The 21679-nt window shown below is 53.7% G+C and overlaps 2 protein-coding genes across 4 annotated transcripts in view; one reads left to right on the forward strand and one right to left on the reverse strand.

Moving 5' to 3' along the window:
- The window catches only part of IQCK (IQ motif containing K), a 124837-nt gene extending 118464 nt beyond the window's left edge, over nucleotides 1-6373 (reverse strand). Inside the window, exon 1 of one of the 2 annotated variants that reach the window (XM_021086532.1) lies at nucleotides 6128-6373. In XM_021086532.1, the coding sequence (XP_020942191.1) occupies nucleotides 6128-6311 (184 nt within the window). In that variant the 5' untranslated portion in view covers nucleotides 6312-6373. The remainder of the gene's footprint in view (nucleotides 1-6127) is intronic. The other variant, XM_021086533.1, reaches the window with a different exon arrangement.
- KNOP1 (lysine rich nucleolar protein 1) lies at nucleotides 6365-19829 on the forward strand. Of its 2 annotated transcripts, none has more exons than XM_021086529.1 (5): nucleotides 6365-6460; nucleotides 9594-10498; nucleotides 12785-12853; nucleotides 16490-16570; nucleotides 19008-19829. In XM_021086529.1, the coding sequence occupies exons 2-5, from the start codon at nucleotides 9596-9598 to the stop codon at nucleotides 19317-19319; spliced, it is 1365 nt and encodes a 454-aa protein (XP_020942188.1). In that variant the 5' UTR covers nucleotides 6365-6460; nucleotides 9594-9595; the 3' UTR covers nucleotides 19320-19829. The 2 variants fall into 2 exon arrangements, with proteins under 2 accessions (XP_020942188.1, XP_020942189.1); XM_021086530.1 differs by having other exon boundaries at nucleotides 6414-6956.

Consider the following 21679-nt stretch of genomic DNA (forward strand, 5'->3'; position numbering starts at 1 on the left):
TCCAGAAAGTACAGACAAGGAGCTTCAATAACAGTGTGAAGAGTAATAGGCAGCTTTCCACAAGAGGGGCCACTGGGGCTGAGTCTTGAAAGATAAAGATGAGGAGAAGGCAGAGATGTTCCAGCAAAAGGCAAAGCTTGTGCAAAGGTGCAGATGAGTGGAACGGTGGGGTGCCCTGAAGAAATAGTTTAGGCTTTTTTTTTTTTTCTTTTTGGGGCCACACCCCTGGCATATGGAAGTTCCCAGCCTGGGGGTCCAGTTGGAGCTACAGCGGCTGGCCTATGCCACAGCCACAGCAACGCAGGATCTGAATTCTTAACCCGCTGAACGAGGCCAGGGATCAAACCTGCATCCTCCTTGGATCCTAGTTGGGTCTGTTACCACTGAGCTACAACGGGAACTCCTGGTGGAATAGTTTCTTGGGGTTAAAAGCACATGGCACAGGACAGTGGTGCTGAGCCTTGTCCCTTGCCTGGAAAGCTTTTTTAAAGCGCAGAGCTTAGGGACTCACCAAGGAGTGGGGTGGGTCATCACATCACCGGAATCTGCATTTCAGCAAATGTCTGGGAGGCTGCGATGTGGGTGCTCTGGGGCTGCACTTTGAAGCGTGCTGGCACATTGCTCAAGGGCTTGAACTTGAGTGTCACACACATCTGAGCTGGAGTCTGGTTCTGCCACTTGCTTTAGGCGAAAAGGGAAACCAGCATGCAGCGTCTGTCTGGCAGCCAACAGATAGAGAGGTTAGCAAGTTTCCCGAGCTCTTTATGCCTCCATTTCCTCATCTGTTTAAACCAAGTCGCTCTGAGGTTCAAACAACAGGAAGAGCACCCAGCACAGTGCCTGGACACAAAGGGCAGCTCCATAAAGGTTGTTTAGCCATTAGAATGATTTGGACAAATGGCAGGTGAGAAGCTAAGAGACAGACGAGATCAGTAAGGGGCTTGGGAGTTCAGTGATGGAAATCATTGTAACAGATCATGGCATGATGTGATCAGGTTTGAACTTGAGTTTCCCGTGGAAGAGAGTCCAGAAGGAAGCCTTCCTCCGTTAAAAAGCGAAGGCAGCAAGCCCAACAGGCAATGGTAAGGGTGTGAGAACGAGGGGTGAGGGATGGGGGTTACAGAAGATGTTGGGCCAACAGGGTCAATGGGGGTTGAGAAGGAACATTTGGATCCTGGAAAGTAAAAGGGAAGCATGGAAGGTGAATCTCTGATTTCTGGACCCGGCAGCTGAGTGAACGATGGAGAGTAACTGTCCGTGTCTAGAGGAGTGCCTGAGGTCATGCCCAGCCCAGCATTTAAAATAGTTCCAGGAGTTCCCGTCGTGGCGCAGTGGTTAACGAATCCGACTAGGAACCATGAGGTTGCGGGTTCGGTCCCTGCCCTTGCTCAGTGGGTTAACGATCTGGCGTTGCCGTGAGCTGTGGTGTAGGTTGCAGACGCGGCTCGGATCCCGAGTTGCTGTGGCTCTGGCGTAGGCCAGTGGCTACAGCTCCGATTCAACCCCTAGCCTGGGAACCTCCATATGCCGCGGGAGTGGCCCAAGAAATAGCAACAACAACAAAAGACAAAAAAAATAAAATAAAATAAAATAGTTCCAGAGTTCCCATCATGGCGCAGTGGTTAACGAATCCGACTAGGAACCATGAGGTTGTGGGTTCGATCCCTGGCCTTGCTCAGTGGGTTAGGGATCCGGCGTTGCCATGAGCTGTGGTGTAGGTCGCAGACGCGGCTCGGATCCTGCATTGCTGTGGCTGTGGTGTAGGCTGGTGGCTGCAGCTCCGATTCAACCCCTAGCCTGGGAACCTCCATATGCCACGGGAGCGGACCAAGAAATAGCAAAAAGACAAAATAAAATAAAATAGTTCCCAGCATGGGTAGATATATGTTGGTTGATGTATGAGAATAATTTCACTGGAACCCTGAGGCAGAAGCTCATGGGTTGATAAGGGAATGGGCACAAGAGTTCTCTTCAGAAGCTTGGCCGAGAGGGCCAGAGGAACAGACAAGAGCTACAAAAAAGATGACAGGGGTCAAGGTGACCCTAAGATGCCCGACCAGAGAATATCTGGGGGGGGAAAGCCAGCAGAGAAGTTAAAGATGTAGGAGAGGGGAGTGATGGAGCAGGATCTTGGGACACAAGAGGATGGCACCAAAGCACAGGTGCAGGGCTGAGGGCTGAGCCATGGGGACGGCCAGATAAATACTTCTTCCTGTGAGCAGATGCAAATAGGCTTGTTGGAATCAGGAAGCTGGAGGGTACCCTCCCCACTCCAGGTTGCCTGTCCGTTCTGGGGGAATGCCTCCTCCATCTGCCAAGTGGTAACACGTCAGAGGAATGGAGCAAAAACTTGGATCTAGCAGATGCAGGCAAGGGGAGAAGGCACTGATGGAGGCTGACTGATAAGCCTTGCCTAGAGGCCACTGGTGCCATTTTTCTCCAGCGGTGCTGGGGGAACAAGCATTGACTCAGGACTGGTCCATGTTGTTATCTGGCAGGTAGGATGAGGTAACGTGATTTTACAAAAGCTCTGAGGGCTGAGACCAGAGACTAGTGTTTGCAGGGATAAACCAATAGCAGTAATGAGGAGGCTGATGGCAGGGATAACAGCAGTGTCAGAAGACAAGACTGTAAGCTCCAAATACTTTGACTCGGTCTTGGTTGAAACCAGAGTTAAAAATCATCAAGTTACAAGCAACTACAAGATTTAATTAGATGCCTTGGCAGGAAAGACATTTATTAATGCTAATACAAATGTTTTTGAGAATAAAAAGCCCTGAGGTAGTTGTCCCTGGACAGATGAGAAAACTGAAAAACATTCATTTGCACGCACGCAAAGAGAGCACTGGCTACGTGGGATAAAGTTCTTAAGTTAGATATTTACATGTTCTGTATCTCATTTTCTTGAAATTGAGTTTCTGGTGCGTCTGTTTGCTGTGATGACTTGCTTTTTAAAGTGGAGATATTCTAACAGAACATGACACTGAACCTCAAAGATTATTATGAAGCCTGTTTTTCATGTTTATTGTGAGAAACTGAATTTACTCACCATATTTGTTACAGAAAATTGCATTTGTTAGAAGGTGTGTTTTAAGAAATTGGGTCTACCATCCGGGTTACAATAATCAGGATAGTGCCTGTGTGTATAATTCTCTATCTTTGACCTCTTGAGGTTGTCGGTTCGATCCCTTCATTCTGTAACTCTATCACTGTGTACGGGGCATCAGTTCACTTGCTTTTCAGAACACCAAAACTCACTGTTTTTGCTACAAAAGTAAGTTCTGTGATTCTAAAACAAATGCAAAGCATGTTTCTTTTCCAACAATAATGAACATTTTTTGAGCACTTCCTAAACGCCAGGCACTGTGCCAAGCAATTTTGCATAATTATCTTATTCTGTCTGCACAACAGCCCTGTGAGGTACGTGCAAGAATACCCCCCTCTTAGAGCTGAGGCTAAGCAGCTTCCCCAGCACAACACCAACAGTAAGTTCTATTATGAAGAGGTGCTTGGCCTGGAGAAGTGAAAGCTCTGGAGACAGGACAGCCACGATAACAACCTTCTATCGGAGTGTTTTCCTAATGGTAGAGTGATTAGCAACTTGGGTCCCAGCACCAGGAGGGTAAGGACGAAGGGTAGAGGATACAATAACATCCAAGATAAAATAGATTTTTCTCTGTATAATGCAATGCAATATGGAAGAAAGAACTCAAGCACGGAAGAAGAGTTGAAAACAGATGGCCTCTTCTTCCTTCGTATTCTCCACTTCTCTCAGCTCATTGCCATCTCTCCCTCTACCTAGTCCCATATTCCACCTGCTCCCACTTATTCGTTCCTCCAGTCAAGAAACATTTACTGGGCGTTCCCGTTGTGGCTCAGTGGTTAACGAATCCAACTAGGAACCATGAGGTTGTGGGTTCCATCCCTGGCCTCGCTCAGTGGGTTAAGGATCCGGCGTTGCCATGAGCTGTGGTGTAGGTTGCAGACGCGGCTCGGATCCCGAGTTGCTATGGCTCTGGCGTAGGCCGGCGGCTATAGCTCTGATTAGACCCCTAGCCTAGGAACCTCCATATGCCGTGGTAGCGACCCAAGAAATGGCAAAAAGACAAAAAAAAAAAAAAAAAAAAAAGAAACATTTACTGACCTGCACCGTCCAATACAAGGGCCACTAGCCATATGTAGCTGTTTAAGCTTATTAGAAGTAGAACAAAAAATTCAGTTCCAAAGTTGCACTAATCACACTTCAAGTGCTCAATATCCGTATGTGGCTGGTGGCTCCCATATTTGAAGGTTCTAGCGGGCAGTGCTGTTTCACACAGTTGAGGTGTTGATGAATGAAAAAAATCTCTTGACCTTAATGAGCTTATAGTCCCAGGGAGGGGAAAAAACACCTAAACTCATTTATTAAGAGCTATCACAGGCATTCCTGTCAAGGCTCAGTGGAAACGAATCTGACTAGCATCCATGAGGATGCAGGTTCGATCCCCGGCCTCGATCAGAGGGGTAAGGATCCATCGTTGCCATGAGGTGTGGTGTAGGTTGCAGACGTGGCTCAGATCTCACATTGATGTGGCTGTGGTGTAGGCTGGCATCTACACCTCTGATTCAACCCCTAGCCTGGGAACTTCCATATGTGGCGGGTGAGGCCCTTTTTAAAAAAAAAAAAAAAAAAAAAAAAAAAAAAAAAAAGGAGCTATCACATATTGAGCTCTTGTTGTAAATCAGGCACTTTGCTAAGCACTTTCTGAAGTGACCCTTTAGCTGTATCCTCCTAAAACCATGAAATAGGAGCCAGGAGTTCCCAGTGCGGCAGCAGGTTAAGGATCCGGCGTTGTCACTGCAGGACTCGGTAGCTGTGGCACAAGGTTCCACCACTGCCCTGAGAACTTCTACATGCCATGAATGCCACCAAAAAAAAAAAAAAAAAAAGGAAGAAAGAAACATGAGCCATTATTACACTCACTTCAACAACAGGATAAGTAAAATACAGACATACCTTGTTTTATTGTGCTTCATTTTATTGCACTTAGAAGGTACTGAGTTTTTTTTTACACATTGAAGATCTGGGGCAACCCTGTGTCAAGCAAGGTTATTATCATGTTTATAATAATAATTACCATTAGTGTCATTTTCTCAACAGCATTTGCTCACTTTGTGTCTGTCACACTTGGTAATCCCCACAATATTTCAAACTTTTTCATTAATATTATATTTGTCTTGGTGAACTGTGGTCTTTGTTGTTACTACTGCAAAAAAGATGACGCTTTTTTTTTTTAAGCAATAAAGTATTTCCCAACTGAGATGTACAGTGTTCTTTCAGACATGCTATCATACCATACACTTAACAGACTGCAGTATTGTGTAAACACAATTTTTTTTTTTTGCTGGCACCCAGGCATGTGGAGCATCCAGGCCAGGGACTGAACCGACACCACAGTTGCCACCTGGACCACAGCTGCGGCAACGCCGGATCCTTAATCCGCTGCGCCGGAAGGGAACTTAGATATAAACTGAACTTTCATATGCAGTAGGAAAACAAAAAACTCCCGTGCTGGCTTTACCACGGACAGTGGTCTGGAACCCAACCTGCAACATCCCGGTGGTATGCCTCACTGGTCCCATGTCTGTGAAGAGTACTTTGGGCCTCAGGACCAAGGGTACGCAGGGCCCCATAAAAGAGGGTGAGCTAAACTGCGCTTGGGGATTTTAAGGGAGGTGAGAAGTAGAGGAGGGTTAAAGCCAAGTCTGTCTTGGACCACGCTTGCTCAACGTGTGGGCCAGACTGTCTACATGTAAAGCAGGCTGGGAACCTATGTTTTCAACAAGCTCCTCATCAACACCTGCGATTCTTTCTTGTTCACTAAGTGAGACTGGGGCACCAATGGTCCACACCACCTGGTTCCCTTTATCCCGCATTCCCCTGCCTTCGACCGGACTATGGATCCATGCTGGAGGCTGCGAGGCGTAACCTCAGGCAAGCCTCTTGGAGCCTGTCCGCGGGCGCGCGGCGAGGCTGCCTGCAAGGCTGCTGGAAGGTCAGCCTCCTGGCGCACAGAAGGTTCCCAAGACGCGCGGCCCCCAAGGGGCTGCCTGAGTTCCCCCATCTCGGCCGGCCCAGGCTGCCTACCCTCACAGATCTGCTCCCACAGGTTCTTGTTGGGCGGCTCTGCAACCTGCCCCGGCGAGACCGGCAGCTCGAGGGACACGTGGGATACGACCGACACTGGCGTTCTGGCGGTGACGGATGATTCCGCCGAGACGACTCCTTCTGAGCACTGGGCGGTGCGGCCTCCCAACCCGGGCGCCGCCATGGCCGCGGTTTCCACGGCAACCGCGCTCCACGCACGGCCGCGCCCCGGAAGGAGACGTATCTCGCGGGGCCGGCCCCGCGAGTCGAGATTGACTTCCGGGTCACGGCGGCGCGGGCTCTCACGTGGAGGCGGGGAATTTTGGCCCACGGGTGAGTGCCGAGGGCGCGAGGAAGGCGGGGAGGCGCGGGGGCTGGAGACCGAGCCTGAGAACCCGTGCGGCGAGCCGGTGGTCCCGGGAGCGACCTGCACTTCCAGATCCGTGTTCCCTCAGTCTGTGGTGTACGCTTGCCCCGGCCTGAGGCCGCCCCCAGGAAGTTCTCCCGCCTTGGAGCTGGGCTCGGGTCCCAGCGTTAATTCCTCCTTCTGTGTTTGTGCAGAAGCTTGGGCGCGGGGGAGCCTTTGAGGGAGCAGTCTCGCCTCCTGGCTCCCTTGCTTCCTGCTCTTGACTCTGCAGAGGCTCTGAAGTTCTGTGGGCTGGGTTCGAATCCCTATTTTGCTCCTTGCTGGCTTTGGGACCCAGGGCGAGTGAATGAAAGCCTCCAAGTCTCTGTCTCTGAGATGGGTTACTCACACGGATCCTCACGAAGCTACCGCGAGAATTTGAAAGCGCTTTTGGAGAAAGCATTTGTGTTCGCAGGAGACACTGTAAGGTTCCTTTCTTCTTCCCTTGTCCTTGAAGGAGTGGATACATTTGGGATCGCAGGGTCGAAGGGAAGGAATTTCAGTACTAAAGAGGAGGATGCTACCGTGTCCGTTCAGGGATGGGTGAGGAGAGGGTAAAGTTGGTGATGGCCTCCCCTTGGCTTCTTTGTTCTAATCCGATCTCTTGACCATTCCTCCGTTTGAGGCACTCTTGACTCCACCCACTCCAGCTTTGCACCTTCTCCCATTCTTCTGCAGGTCCCTCTTCCTCTGCCCACCCATTTAAATGTTGGCGTTTCCTAAGGTTCAATCTCAGCTAGTTCTATTCAACATATCATCCATATGTTCCTAAATGCATGTCACGCCTGTCAGCCCAGTCACCTCTGAGCCTCAGACCCGCACATCCCCCTGCCCACTGAACATCTCCACATGGAGATCCCAAGGCATCTGTTCCAACCAGCCTCTCTCCTCCAGCCCCCCCCCAAACACCCCCACCTGCAGGTTCTTTGTCTAAGGGATTAGCACCACTGTCTTGCACTTGCCCAAGCCAGAAACGTTTCTTCTACAGCAAGTTTCCCAGAGTAAATGACCTCTCTTCCTCTGACCTTACCACTGGGCTTTTATCACCTGTACTGTCGATGTTAGACACTTCTTCCCATTCATATCTACCTGCTTCTTGATGGAGGTTCATTTCTTGTTCATCTCTGTGTTTCTAGCATTTGTTCCTTCATTCAGTATTTATGGAGCCCTTTCTCTGTGCCAGGTACAGAGCTAGGTCCTGGGAAGACAGCAGAAATTAAGACAGCAGTAAGTCTGCTGCTCCGGGTGCTCCTGGAGCCAGTTAAGAGTGAACCTAAGCTACAGCTCAGGCCTGGTCTGGCTTTTTGTTTTTTTAGGGCTGCACTCACAGCATGTGGAGATTCCCAGGCTGGAGGTCCAATTGGAGCTGTAGCCACTGGCCAACACCACAGCCACAGCAACATCAGATCCAAGCCATGTCTGCGACCTACACCACAGCTCACCCAACACTGGATCCTTAACCCATTGAGCAAGGCCAAGAATCGAACCTGAAACGTCATGGTTCCTAGTTGGATCCGTTTATGCTGCGCCACAATGGGACCTCCTGGTCTGGCTGTTTGGGGCAGCTAAGAGTGAGGCAGGTCCAGTATGGGCTCTGGGCTCTGAGGCTGAGGCAAGCTGCAGGACGAAGATGCTCCTGACCGTTCCCACTCACTGTCCAAACCTCCTGCGAGGGGACAGTTGTTTCTGGATTCCCTGCACGTCTCGATGTCATCTAGTCTGGGGAGCAGGAGCTGGGCTGGTGACTGGAGTGAGAGATGTAGTCCAGCTGGGAGCTGAAATGTATCTGAGGGTCCAGGCCCTTGTCATAAGCGCCTCCTTGATGTTTCCCCAACCACTCCCCCCCCAAAAAGCTGAGCATCCTAGGTTGCCCTGTGTCATCTCCAAGCATTAAATGTTGGCAGTTTATTTGAAAATTTAAAAACCGTGAAAACAGGCTTGTAGGCTAGAGGTGGCCCCCAACATCCATCCCCACCATCACCTGTCAGCTCTGACCTGATCTGGATCAGTGTTTTTTTTTTTTTTTAATGGATGGGGAAACCCAAGTCCAGAGAAGCCATGACTATGTGCCCAGGGTACATGAGTCACCATTTGAACCCAGCCATCCTCAGCCTTAGCAGGGGCTCCTCACTGTCCCTCGCTGCCGTTCTCATTACTGGCCCCATGGGAAGGTAATTAGGAGAGTAAGTCACCCTGGGCGCACGCAGGCCGGGGCAGTTAATTTCCAGACGCAAAGCAGAAGAGCTCTTTAAACGAAGCAGGGTAATGGGGTCACTGTGTCCCAGTTCCCCCCTCCCATGGGCATTGGCAAAAAGAGCTGACCTCAGGAGAAGAAGCGACCTTCGTCCAGTAAAAGAATCCCCCGAGGGCAGCGCCTGGCCCGTGGCCTGCGAGTCATTGTATCCTGAGTGACTGGCGCAGGGTAGGCCGCTGGTACATTTCAGTTGAATGAATGACTGACTGACTTAGGAGGTCTGCGGAAGGGGGTTAGGAGAGGGAATCACCAATGTACTAAGCAATTTCTAGCTCTTTGAGGAAGGAAGTATTCTCTCCCCCAGTTTCAGATGGGAGAGTAAGGCCCTGGGAGGGTAGGTGATTGTCTTCAGCTGAGGGAGCAGTGTGGATTGAACCCGAGGCTCTCAGAAGTTCAGTTCCACTCTAGGAGTTCCCCTTGTGGCTTAGCAGGTTAAGAACCCCACTTTGTCTCCATGAGGATGCAGGTTTGATCCCCAGCCTCACTCAGTGGGTTAAGAAGCTGGCGTTGCCGCAAACTGATGCAGCTTGGATCCTGTGTCGCTGTGGCTGTGGCACAGGCCTCAGCTGCAGCTCTGGTTCAACCCCTAGCCCAGGAACTTACCTTAGGTGCAGCCATAAAAAGAACAAACCTCCCTGGTACTTTTCTGATCGTATTTCCCTTGGTTCTACAGGGATCGTGACTCTTTTCCCCGCCCCTAACCCTTCAGACCGTCCGCTCAGGGGAGCATGATTTGGGCAAGACCTAGTCGAATTGCAGTGAGGGCGGCTTGGTGTGGGGATGACTCGTACCATTTCTTTTTTCAGGGATGATCACTAAGACTCACAAAGGAGACCTGGGCCTCGGGCTCCCAGAGAAGAAGAAGAAGAAAAAGAAGGTCGTCCCAGAGCCTGAGACTCCATACTTGGTTTTAAACAGTGACAGTTATTTCACAGAGGCTTGTCCCACAAAAGCCATATCATCCTTGAAGAATGTGGTCCACGGGCAGGCACTAGAAGTGCCTCCAGTGAAGAAAAAGAAGAAAAAGAAGGGTCACAGTGCTGTCTGCGAGGAGCCCCTAAAACCTGAGCCTAAGTTACATGCTGGCCGCACCGAGTCGTCCCCTGGCCCCAGGAAGCAGGTGCTGCTTCCATCTGAGTCCCTCCGTGGGGAGAGGAAGAAGAGGAAGTCGACGTCCCCTTGCGCAAGGGTGAGGACCTCCCCAGACCCCAGGCAGGGCGAGGAGGTGACCCGAGTTGGCAAGAAGCTCAAAAAACACAAGAAGGAGAAAAAGGCCCAGGAAGCCACAGCCTTCTCAGCCGAGGACCCTTGGCTCTGCGAGGCCGGCGATGCTTCGTACATGTGCTCCGTTGGGAAGGATGGTGAGGAGCGGGCCGCGCTGGGGCAGAAGCGGAAGCAGGGGAGCCCCGAGGAGCACAAAGTGAAGACGAAGAAGAGAAAGAAAATCCGGCAGAAGGGAGATTCTCCCCTGGAGCACCCCAAGCTTTCCAGGTCTGAGGAGAGCTGCCCTAAGAAAGGAAGTAAAAAGAAGCCAGTCAGAGATGAGGCTCCAGAATACATCCCAATAGGAGATGGCCCCAAGACTCCTGCGAAGAAGAAGCTGAAGTCCAAGAAAAAGGCAGAGCCGACAGACACTGAGAAGCCAGCTCTGAAGAGGAAGAAGAAGAAGAAGAGGCAAGAGAGTAGAGGAGCAGAAGAATCTTGGGAGGAGGTAGGCTTTCCTTCAGAAGTGGAGGATTGCTTTGGGAGAATAAGGGTGGAAGTTGGAAGGGGGGGGGAGTGTGTGTGTGTTTACATGTGCACACATGAAGGCATTTACCCTGATTGAACAGACTTCCGTCAGAAAAGGGGATTTATTGACACCTGTAACTCAAAAGGTTAAGGGCTGTCTAGCTTCAGGTATGGCTGGATCCAGGTGCTAGTGCAATCGCCTCCATAATACAGGTATCCCTTACTGTCAAAATTTTACCCAAGTTCTCACTATCTGCACTCAGGATCCAGATTAATGGGATTAGGTTTTTCAGATAAATCTCTTTCTGAACTCTTGCCATCAAAGCTCAGGAACCAGGTAGTTTGAGACAACATGGTGTCCATAGCTATCTGAGCTCAGTATACAGTTGAGGGATCAAATAGATTTGGCTCACAGGAGATGCCTGTGTGGCTTTTCCCAGCTCTGGGTTTGGTATTCTATGCTGGTTTTAGTCTCAGACCCCTCCCCACCCCCAACGTTGTGGTGAGAAGGTCCCAGTATCTCCAGGCTCTCATCAGAGTCATTAAGCCACCGCCAAAGGGAGAAGGGTGCCTCCCCCCTCACAATGATGACAGGAAAAGGCCCAGCACAGCTCTACCAGACCTCCATTGGGCTGCATGAACCAGGAGCCCGGATCTGAGGCCAGGGGGTATTGGAGGGGGGCTGAGGGTGTTGGTCCCACAGGAACCCCACTGTCTGAAACTGGGAGGAGGTAGTTTCTGAGAGGAAAACCAGGGTCCCGTTATCAGGAGGAAGGGAAGGAATGACGGTCTGGTGAAGCCTGCAGGTGTGCGCTCCATCCCGACAGGCTTCCTTGACGGGGGAGGGGAGCTGAGCGCTGGGACGCCACAGGCCCTGGTCCTCCCGTCTGTGCCACCGCCAGGCCCAGACCCCCGCTCCTGTCCTCGGGGGTCGGGAGTCTGTGTTGGATGGGAAAGTGCCAAGGGGCTGGTACTCAGCCTGCCCCAGCAGCCTCAGGACGGCTGGAGGCTGATGTTTCTTTTCTTTCTTTCTTTCTTTCTTTTTGTCTTTTTAGGGCCAAACTTGCAGCGCATGGAAGTTCCCAGGCTCGGGGTGGAATCAGAGCTGTGGCCACCGGCCTACACCACAGCCACAGCAACGCAGGATCTGAGTGTTAACCGCTGAGCCATGACAGGAAGTCCAGGCTGATGTTTCTTGAATGCTTATTGTGTGCTTGGCACCGGGCTGTTAACCCACTTAATCCTCATGCTGATCTGGTGTGATGACTGCTGTGGTCACCCCCATTGAACAGACTGGGAAACTGAGGCTCGGAGATCACCCACAGGGTTAGAGGCAGGACTGGGCTTCAAACCCAGTCTGGCTTCCGAACTTAAGGTTTTATCCTTCCTCAGAAGCCACCTGTGTAACCTCTGTTCTCTTTCTTTTTTGCTTTTTACGGCTGCACTTGAGGCATATGGAGGTTCCCACGGGTCGAATCAGAGCTACAGCTGCTGGCCTACACCACAGCCACAGCAATGAACCCCCGATCCCCTCCTCCCGTTCCACCCTCCCCTCTGCACCCCACTCCACCCCACTCCAGAGTTCTGGTGGATACCGTGAATCCTGCTTGGACAATCAGAACAGTCTCTAACTCCTGTTTCCCCACCCCCAACGTGGGTCTGTCCCACAAGCAGCTCGGGTACATATTATATCCCAACTAAAAATAATAAAACAGGAGTTCCCCTTGTGGTGCAGTGGAAACAAATCCGACTAGGAACCATGAGGTTTCGGATTCAATCCCTGGCCTCGCTGAGTGGGTTAGGGACCTGGTGTTGCCGTGAGCTGTGGTGTAGGTTGCAGACAAGGCTGGGATCTGGGAACTTCCACCCCCACCTCCACCTTCCCTGGCCCCTCCTGCTCCCTCCTCCCCCACTGTCACTGGGGCCTGGGCCGATATCCTCTTGCTGCTTTGGTGTCGCCCTGGGAGGTAAGGTGACGTCTGGCAGCGAAGGTGGTGCTCTGGGCCTGCGTTAGTGTCAGCCCCGTCCCTGAGCCTGCAGGGGGCGGCGGTGGTGACCTCATCAAAGTCCCATCTCCTCTCTGAGCCTTAGTTTCTTCATCAGGGAGATGGGTCAGTGCCCTGCAGAGGATCGCAGAAGAGAAGGGGCATCGGGTGTTCTTTGGGGGTTGGGGTGGTGCTGCCGTCCTGGGTCTTTCCTGGACGCCGTCGCCATCCCTCCCGGCTGGGCTGCACTTGACCCTGACTCCCCCGCCCTCTCTCGGCAGGAGCCCGACACGGACTTGGAGGTGGTATTGGAGAAGAAGGGCAACATGGACGAGGCGCACATAGACCAGGTACGGCCGACTCCACAGACAGCTGGGCCAGCCTCTGGTCCACCTCCAGTGACAGGGAGCTCCTGGCCGCCCCCACTGGGTGCTGGGAAGCCCCGTCACTGCTGCAGCTTTGGTGAGGGGCTGTCTGATCACGCAGAGTCCCAGGCCAAGGTTTTCCTCCTCGTGACCGCTTCGGGGGTAAGGGGACACGTCCCCGGACTGCAGCCAGGCCCCCACGCTGCCCCCTCCAAGGCCTCAGCCCAGGGGTGTGAGGGAAGTTCTGTTGTGGCCCAGCTTCTGCTTCCGTTGTGTCCAGATTCCCTGTGGGAGCTGCACTTTCTGGAATTGGGGTATTTTTAAGATCCTGGGCCCCAAGGCCCGTCAGGACAGCGTGTAACCGCACGGGTGTGGCCTTGGCCCATTATGAACAAGGTGGCCTTGGGTGGCCTTGGGCAGGCACTCATGTCACAGACCCCCCCTGTAGGAAGGGAGCTGAGTACGAGGAGGGGGGCCCCCACAAGAGGCAGCGGGAGGTCCATACCTAATGTCTCTGGGGTGTCAGGGGACTCGCTCCCTGGAGGAGGGGGCGTCACAGAAGGTCGGGAGGAGGATGCCCACAGAGCCCAGTCCCCAGAAACGAGAGCTCCCCAGCCTCATGCAGGTCGCTGTGCAGTATCCACTCTGCTGCTTGCCATAGCCGGCGGCGGGGCCGTGCAGGGTGGGCGCAGATGGGGCCCTGACTCCCATCTTTCCTGGTCCTCCGTCCCTCACATGGGCACCTGCCTCCGTGCATCACAGGGCACAGCCCACCAGCCACCTCTCTCTCTCTTACGTGTTTGTGCCTTTTACATACTTTATAGTATTTGCTTGAAACCATTTTGGGTGACACATTATCTCCACGTAAGCAAAGCTTTCTGTCCCACTCCTCCCTCTCTTTTTCCTGGAAGTACTTAAAGTTCATTCTGTTTGGAGTTCCCTGGTGGCTCAGCGGGGTAAGGATCTGGCATTGTCACTGCCGTGCCTTGGGTCTCTGCTGTGGCACACGCTCCATCCTTGGTGCAGGAAACTTCCACATGCCGCGGGTACAGCCGGAACACGCATACATAACTAAATAAAAAGTTTATTGTGTAAAAAGTAGGGAAGAGAAGCAACCTGAAATCCTCCTATGATGTAATCATCCCTTGTGGCTATAGTCTTCCAGATTTTTCCTTCGTAATTATATGTCTGCGATTTTTTTTTTTTTTTTTTTTTTTTGTCTTTTTGCTATTTCTTGGGCCGCTCCTGCGGCATATGGAGGTTCCCAGGCTAGGGGTCCAATCGGAGCTGTAGCCACCGGCCTACACCAGAGCCACAGCAACTCGGGATCCGAGTCGCATCTGCAACCTACACCACAGCTCACAGCAACGCCGGATCGTTAACCCACTGAGCAAGGGCAGGGACGGAACCCGCAACCTCATGGTTCCTAGTCGGATTCGTTAACCACTGCGCCACGACAGGAACTCCTATGTCTGAGATTTTAAAGCAACATACAGTCACGCTACATACACTGTACTTTTAACTTTTGTCGTTGAGCTGGTGAACTGCTTTCGATTTCAGAACACAGATCCCTGTCATTGCACTGGGGGAATCTATCCCTGTGTTCTCTCTCATCCTCACAGCCGTCCCTTAGATTTGTTTTATGTAGTGTTTTGTTTGTTTGTTTGTGTTTTTTTTTTAAATGACCACACCTCGGGCATACCGTTTCCGGACCAGGGCCTACACCACAGCCACAGCAACACCGGGTCCAAGCCACATCTGCGACCTGTGCCATAGCTTGTGGCAACTTTAGATCCTTAACCCACGGAGCGAGGCCAGGGATTGAACCTGTGTCCTCACAGACAGTATGTCAGGTTCTTAACCCACTGAGCTGTAACGGAGCTTCATCTTAGGTATTTTTTAGCTATGTAAACGGTCACCTCCTTTGGCAGCCTGTTGCCGATTTAAAGAGAGGAGGAAGGGCCACAAACTGGGGCAGCTAAAGTTAGACTTGAACCCTTGAGAGGAAGGATAAAGCCGTGTAAGCTTCTGTGCAAGACCGTGGGGTTATTGGTGCATGAATGGCCTTGAGCCACATGAGTCGCCCTGTGAGAGGAGAGGACCCTGCTGTGTGCTGGGGCGCTCTTAGGCTCTCTCTCTGCACCACAGTTCAGGGTGGGGCCGGGGGCTTCCCTGACACCAGCCGGGGTCCTGCGGTTCAGCTCAGTGTGACGCGGTCTACCCGGAGATACCGTCACATCCCTCGGGTGAAGGGCTTAGTCTCACCAGATGCCCCCCACCCCTGGCCCCCCAACTTGGATGCCAGTCACCATCCAGCTTGTCGCCTGTGCTTCTGACCGACCAGCTATAGATCAGGTTCCAAAGATTTCCTCCTTAGGTTCAGTGACTTTGCTGGAGAGGCTCACAGAACTCAGAGAACGAAACCTTTTACTCACTAGATTCCTGTAAGGACGCAGGATGGCAGAGATGTGGGGTGGGGGCTTGGAGCTTCTGTGCCCCGCCGAGAACTCCACTCTCCCCATGTCTCCAGTGTTAGCCAGGCCCAAAGTTCTCCAGACCCCGTCCTTTTGGGTTTTTATGGAGATCTCATTACAGAGACAAGTTGATTAAATCATCATCCATCTGGTGGTCGAATCAATCTCCAGCCCCGCCTCTGCCTCTGCCTGGGTCGGGGTGGGACCGAATCGTCCCTCTGTCTCATCAGGTGCTTGGTTCCCCTGCCAGCCAGCCCTCCTCCTTAGGTGCTTCCGAAAGTCACCTAGTTTGCTTGTTTTTGTCGCTTTAGGAAATTCTAGAGTTTTTGGAGCTCTGTGCCAGACTGGGGACAATTTTATGTATATCTTGTTATATAGTTCATACTATAAATCACAGTATTACAGTTCTCTGTCTTCCATCTGGTGCAGGTGAATAGACCACGGTACAGAGAGACTAAGTGACCTGCCCAAGGCCACACAGCTAGTTAATGACAGTGCTAGGATTCACACCAGCCTGTGCCTGACTCCATAGTCTGCGTTCTTTCTAGAAAATGATGCTGTCAGCAAGGAAGTTAACTAGAGTATCCTCTGGACTGGCAGGGCTTCAGGCAGTGTGTTTTAAGGAAAGTTTCTACCCAAAATGGTTCTTATGAACAAAAAAGTTTCTAAAGACAAAGGTGGATAAACCTCAGGGTAGGAGATTCATTCTTTTTTTTTTTCTTTTTAGGGTCACATCTGTGGCATATGAAGTTCCCAGGTTAGGGGTGGAACTGAAGCTGCAACTGCCGGCCTGTACCACAGCCACAGCAGATCTGAGCCACGTCTGCGATCTGTACCACAGCTCATGGCGACGCTGGATCCTTAACCCACTGAGCAAGGCCAGGGATCCAACCACATCCTCATGGATCCTAGTCAGGTTCTTAACCCACTGAGCCACATGGGGAACTCCACTTAGAGGGTATTTTTGACAAATGCCTCCCCTAGCATGCAACAGAACAAAGCCGCTCTCACACCCACACCCCCCTCCACCCCTCGCCTGACCTCTCCAGTCTGTGCTCCCCTCCACCCCACCGGCCCATCCCGGTCCGTCCCGGGTGTGAGGCTCACAGGAAACCCTCCGTCTCATTTCCCTCTTTCCCTGGCTCAGGTGAGGCGAAAGGCCTTGCAAGAAGAGATCGATCGTGAGTCAGGCAAAACGGAAGCTCCTGACACCAAGAAGTGTCAACAAGTAAGTGAGATGCTGGGCTTTGCGAGTCGTGGTGCTTGTCACCATGTGGCATGAGACTGACCAGCCCAGGGGTGGCCCCGGGCCCGCCAGCTGGCCGCCTCGGCTGCAGAGCTTGTCCTGAGCTAATTTCCTCTCTTCTGAGTGCGGTGCTGGCCTCCTGGCTGCTGGAGATAAGCAGCCTGAACCATTGTCTTTGGCTCTGGGCGGGCAGGGTGTCCCTGGGCACAAGGTGACAAGCTCTTTGCAACAGTGGTGGGTCCCTCGGAAGGCTGCTGGGATGGGCTGGGGGTGAGAGGGCCACAGGCAGGTCCTCGGGGCTGGCTTCAGGGTCCAGCTGGAGTGGAAGTTTCCAAACCGGGCCTGAGCAGACAGGACAGGAGAGAGCATGGTGGGAGGACCTCCAGGACTGGTTGGAGGGGGCTGAGAGGGGCCGTGGGGCCCCGGGCCTCATGCGGGGGAGTGGGCTGGAGGGCAGGGCGTTCGTGTGGGGCGCTGAGAGCTGGGGTAGAGGCTCAGCCTGCAGGCCTGAGGCCCAGGACAGGGCCGAGGGGTGAGAACAGCTTCACAGTCTCAGCCCGGCAGGACTCGCGAGTAGACGGGATTTGGGAGAGAGAGAGAAGGATCCAGACGATGGGAAGGGCTGCTTCCTGCACCTAAGCCTCCCCCTGCAGCCCAGAAAAGGACAGTTGGTTTGGCTCCGCAGATGGCAGCCAGTGCCCGGCTCTGCTCCAGGCCGTCCCTCTGTCAGAGCTTCAGCTTCCGCACCTGTGGAGCGGGACTCACAGCCTGGCGTGACAGGGTGTGGGGTGGGCTTTGTCACCCCGTATCCTCCCTCTGGGTCTCCTTTCTCTCCGTCCTCTGGAACTGGGCAGAGCTAATGGGCTCCCTGAGTGAGGGAGGAAGGCGGGCAGGGCTGTGGCTCGAGGCAGGAGCGCCACCCTGGCCCCCCGGGGCGCTGATCTTCTGGGGAGGCTCCAGGTGGCACTGCCTCCTGGGACCTGGAACCTGGAACCCCTTGCTTGGCCACTGAGTCACGTAGGGATTCCAGACTGGCCGTGGGTCCCCTCTGAGTGGGTCAGCGGCCCTGAGAGCTGGCTCACAGGACCGTTCAGCCCAAGGCAGCTGGCCTCAGCCCCAGTGCCGGGCTGCGAGAGGTGGCCTCTCACTCTAGAAATTACAGGCCAAGGAAGCTGTTGTTAGGTCTATATTTGGGCCACTGTGAAGCTGGGAGAACTTGTCACCAGTCCGCTCAGGGCAGCTGTAGCGGTGACGGGTTCTTACAGTTCTCCCAAAGCCAACCTAGAAATGAGTATGCGGCCAGCATTTGGCTTCCAGCCGGAAAGTTCCCGGCAGGTCGGCAGCGGGGGTGGAGGGCGGGCCGGGGGTGGGCAGAACCAGTTCTCGAGGACTTAGAGCAAGCCAGGCCCGGTGCTCTGGGTGGTTGGTGTACACCCCACTTTATAGATGAGGCCATTGCGGCACAGAGAGGTTAAGTAACTTGACCAGGGTCACACAGGTGCGTCTTCAAAGTCATAGACCTTATGGGGCTGGGTTTCTTTCCTCTGCTGCAGACATGAGCAGAGTCTTCTCTTGGGTCATTGCTCTGAGGGGCTCTCTCTCTCTCTCTCTTTTTTTTTTTTTTTTTTTTTTTTTGCTTTTTAGGGCCGCACCCATGGCATATGGAGATTCCCAGGCTAGGGATTGGATCCGAGCTGTAGCCGCCAGCCTACACCACAGCCACAGCAACACCAGATCCAAGCCGTGTTTGCGTCCTACACCACAGCTCACAGATCCTTAACCTGCTGAGCGAGGCTGGGGATTGAACGCACAACCTCACTGTTCCTAGTCTGATTCGTTTCCACTGCACCACAATGGGCACTTGCTCTGAGGGGCTCGCTTGCATTTTCTCAAACATGGGTGATCCTGCCTGGGTTGTGGCACACTCTGGACAGGAATCGGGACCCGGGTTCCCGGGCTGGCTCAGCCCCTCTCTTGCTGCCCCTTTGCCTCTCGGAGCCTCCACTCTTCCTGCTCTAGTCGGCAGCGCTTCTGCAGAGAGGAGTTCATCCCAGACTCCCACCTGCCCTCCCCCACCTTCCAGGGACAGAACCCTCAGGCCTGGGGAGGAGCCACCAGCTGGTGGGCTGTGTCTGTCGCCATGTGCCCTGGGCAGCTCGATGTGAAAGTGCCTCTGAGATGGCATTCCAGCAGGGCTCCTGAGTGGGCTGGTGCCCTGGGCAGCTGCAGACCCTTCCTTATCAGTGGATCGGGAAGCCGTGGCACCAGTCACGGGGCTCTGGTGGGGCCGCACCCATGGGCCCCGGCAGGGTTGCAGTAAGCTCGGAGCACCTGGACTCTCCTGGGTGAGTCCCAGGACCATGGAAGGGAAAGGCCTTTGGAAGCCAGGAAGGTAACTGCCAGGTCTCTCTTCCCACAGGGAACTCAGTTTGGCCAGTGGGATACTGCTGGTTTTGAAAACGAGGAACAGAAACTGAAATTTCTCAAACTCATGGGCGGCTTTAAAAACCTGTCGGCTTCACTGGGCCGCGCCCCTGCCGCGGCTGGAAGGCCCAGCATGGCCCTGAGCAAGCAGGCGGCCGATGCCCTGCAGCAGAACCTGCAGCGGGACTACGACCGGGCCCTGAGCTGGAAGCATAGCCGGGGGGCCGGCCTCGGCTTCTCCCCCGCCCCGGACAAGATCTTCTATATTGACAGGAATGCATCCAAGTCAGTCAAGTTTGGAGATTAAACTCGACTCTCTGATCCCCCCAGACAGCCAGCATTGCTTGTCTGGAATCGAACTCCTGCAAAGGTGAAGGACAAACGGGGTTGATCTGCTCGGACAAACGGGTGAGGGCAGCTCGTGTTTCGGGAGCCCGGAGACTGTGAGTGGCTGAAACCTGCGGTTTTTTGTATTAAGCTTCCATCCCTGTCTGAAGACGGCGTGTGAGTAAGGACAGCTGACGTCTGTTGCGTGCTTGGTACACGCCAGGCACGTTCTAGGGCATCTCCCTTGCCTTAGTGTATTTAAGCGTCACACTGATGAAATCGGTACTGTTGTCCCCATCTGGTAGATGAGGACACTGAGGTCCAGGGATGAGGTAATAAAACTGCCTGGGCTCGTCACCCAGCCAGCAAGTGCCCAGTGGTACTTTGGTGTCCAAGCCCTGTGTCACTGTTCACTCTCAGAGTTCCCACGAGGGAATTTCACCCCCGAATACCCAGGCTGATGAATTAAAACGTCTTTTGATTAAAGAAACAAGTTTATTCCATGTCTAAATCTCGAGCAGGAGGTGGGATTCGTGTAAGCGGGAAGAGCAGGCTTGTTTCTCCTCCTATTTGTGGCACAGCCGCAGGCAGAGGCGTCTGGATTGGCCACCGCACTCTCGCGGCCCGGGTCCCCCTGCCGCTGGGAAACGCGTTTCGGAACCAGTCTCGGCTTTGGCGTCTGCCTTCCTTGCGCCCCCAGGGCTGTGCTCGGATTTGATCTCGCTGCCGGAACTGGGTCCTGAACAGGGGGTTGCAGGGAGCAGCGGGTTAGTCCTCCACACCAACCACTGGCAGCATCACCCTTATGGATAGGTTGTTGCTTCTCAGCTACAAGGGAGAGAATCCCAGGTGACTCGTGGCGGTCACACGCCAGGAGGCACGGCTGTGAGGGTGACCGGGTGTTGCCCCATCAGCCGCAGGAACGGGGTTTGCGGGCCTCATGCTCCCCCCAGCTGCATGCAGCTCCAGGTCCAGCGACCAGGGGACCAGGGCCCGGGAGCCCCTACCCTCCTCTCACCTAGCGTCTCACCTCCCAAAGTGTAAGTTCAGTCGGGTCTTTTTCACACCCCTTGGCCTGACCTCCCCCTGCGGATGTCGCATCTCAGGCCCGGACAGCCTGGAAACGGAGCCTTTCATGGCAGGGAGTTCCCATTGTGGGGGTTGGTTCGGCTTCTCATGAAGGAAACCCTGGCTTCCTCTCCGCTCTTCCACCCGCAGTGCTGGCTTCCTCAGGCTGCTGGAAAGATAGTGGTTGTGATTCCAGGCAGCCCGTCAGGACCTTAGACTGTTCCAGAGGAAGAAGAAAACCCTGGTGGCTCCAGGAAACATCCAGAAGCCCCTCAGGAGCCCTTTTGTGATGGCTCGTTGCCCAGCAGTGGGTCACACACTGCTGCTTGTGTGTGAGGGAGATGGTCAGTCCAGTCAGGAGGGAAGATGAGTGGCTGCTGGCGAGATGGATGTGGATCCACTGATGCCCCGCGGGGCAGAGCGAGGCAGGCCGCTTGGACTCTGCCAGGCCGGGCCTTGGCTAGAGGTCTTCAGGCCTCTGCTGGGAAGGGGTCAGGCCATTCCCTCAGAACATGAACTCAGCCGTGCATGGACTCAGCCTGCAGGTACATCCAAGGAGGCCCACAAGGCGGGCTCTGCCTTTGGGTCAGCGCTTCAGGGCGCCTCCTCCTCTGATGGGATTCAGCACTCCAGGAAGGAATTTGCCCTGCTGTAAAGGGAACCAGCACTGCTTCTCTAATGGTCATTTGTTTTTGCTTTTTAGGGTGGCACCCACGGCCATATGGATGTTCCCAGGGTAGGGGGTGGAATTGGAGCGATAGCAGCCTGGCTTACACCACAGCTCATGGCAACAGCAGATCCCCGACCCACTGAGCAAGGCCGGGGATGGAACCTGCATCCTCAAGGCTACTAGTCAGGTTCGTTTCCGCTGCGCCAGGACTGGATCTCCTCTAAGGGTTTTCATCTTGCAGAGAGCACACTGTCCAGGACTGTGCTCTGCCATCTCCTGGGTGATTCTGGAGGGTGGCTGAGTGGTTGTCCACCAACCTGTCACCAGAGTGACAGCTCTCATTGGGTGTAACTCTCCTCTGGCCGTTCCGTATAAACAGGCTCTGTGCCGCAGGCTTTGACTTTCTAACTCTGTGTCACCATCGGCTGAAGAGTTCCACACGCTCGGGAAGGTTTCTTCAAGTCTGTTCCTGAGGCAGGATCTAAGCAGAGGAGGTCGGGCCGCCAGGACGACAAGACGCCAGGTGTCCTCCGGTTGCCCAGCCTGTCTGGGTGCCCTGCAGGTACAGACCGCTGTGTTCCAGGGACGGGTCCTGCCTTGGA

The sequence above is a fragment of the Sus scrofa genome, chromosome 3, assembly GCF_000003025.6.
Source record: "Sus scrofa isolate TJ Tabasco breed Duroc chromosome 3, Sscrofa11.1, whole genome shotgun sequence".
In the NCBI taxonomy this organism is placed as follows: domain Eukaryota; kingdom Metazoa; phylum Chordata; class Mammalia; order Artiodactyla; family Suidae; genus Sus; species Sus scrofa.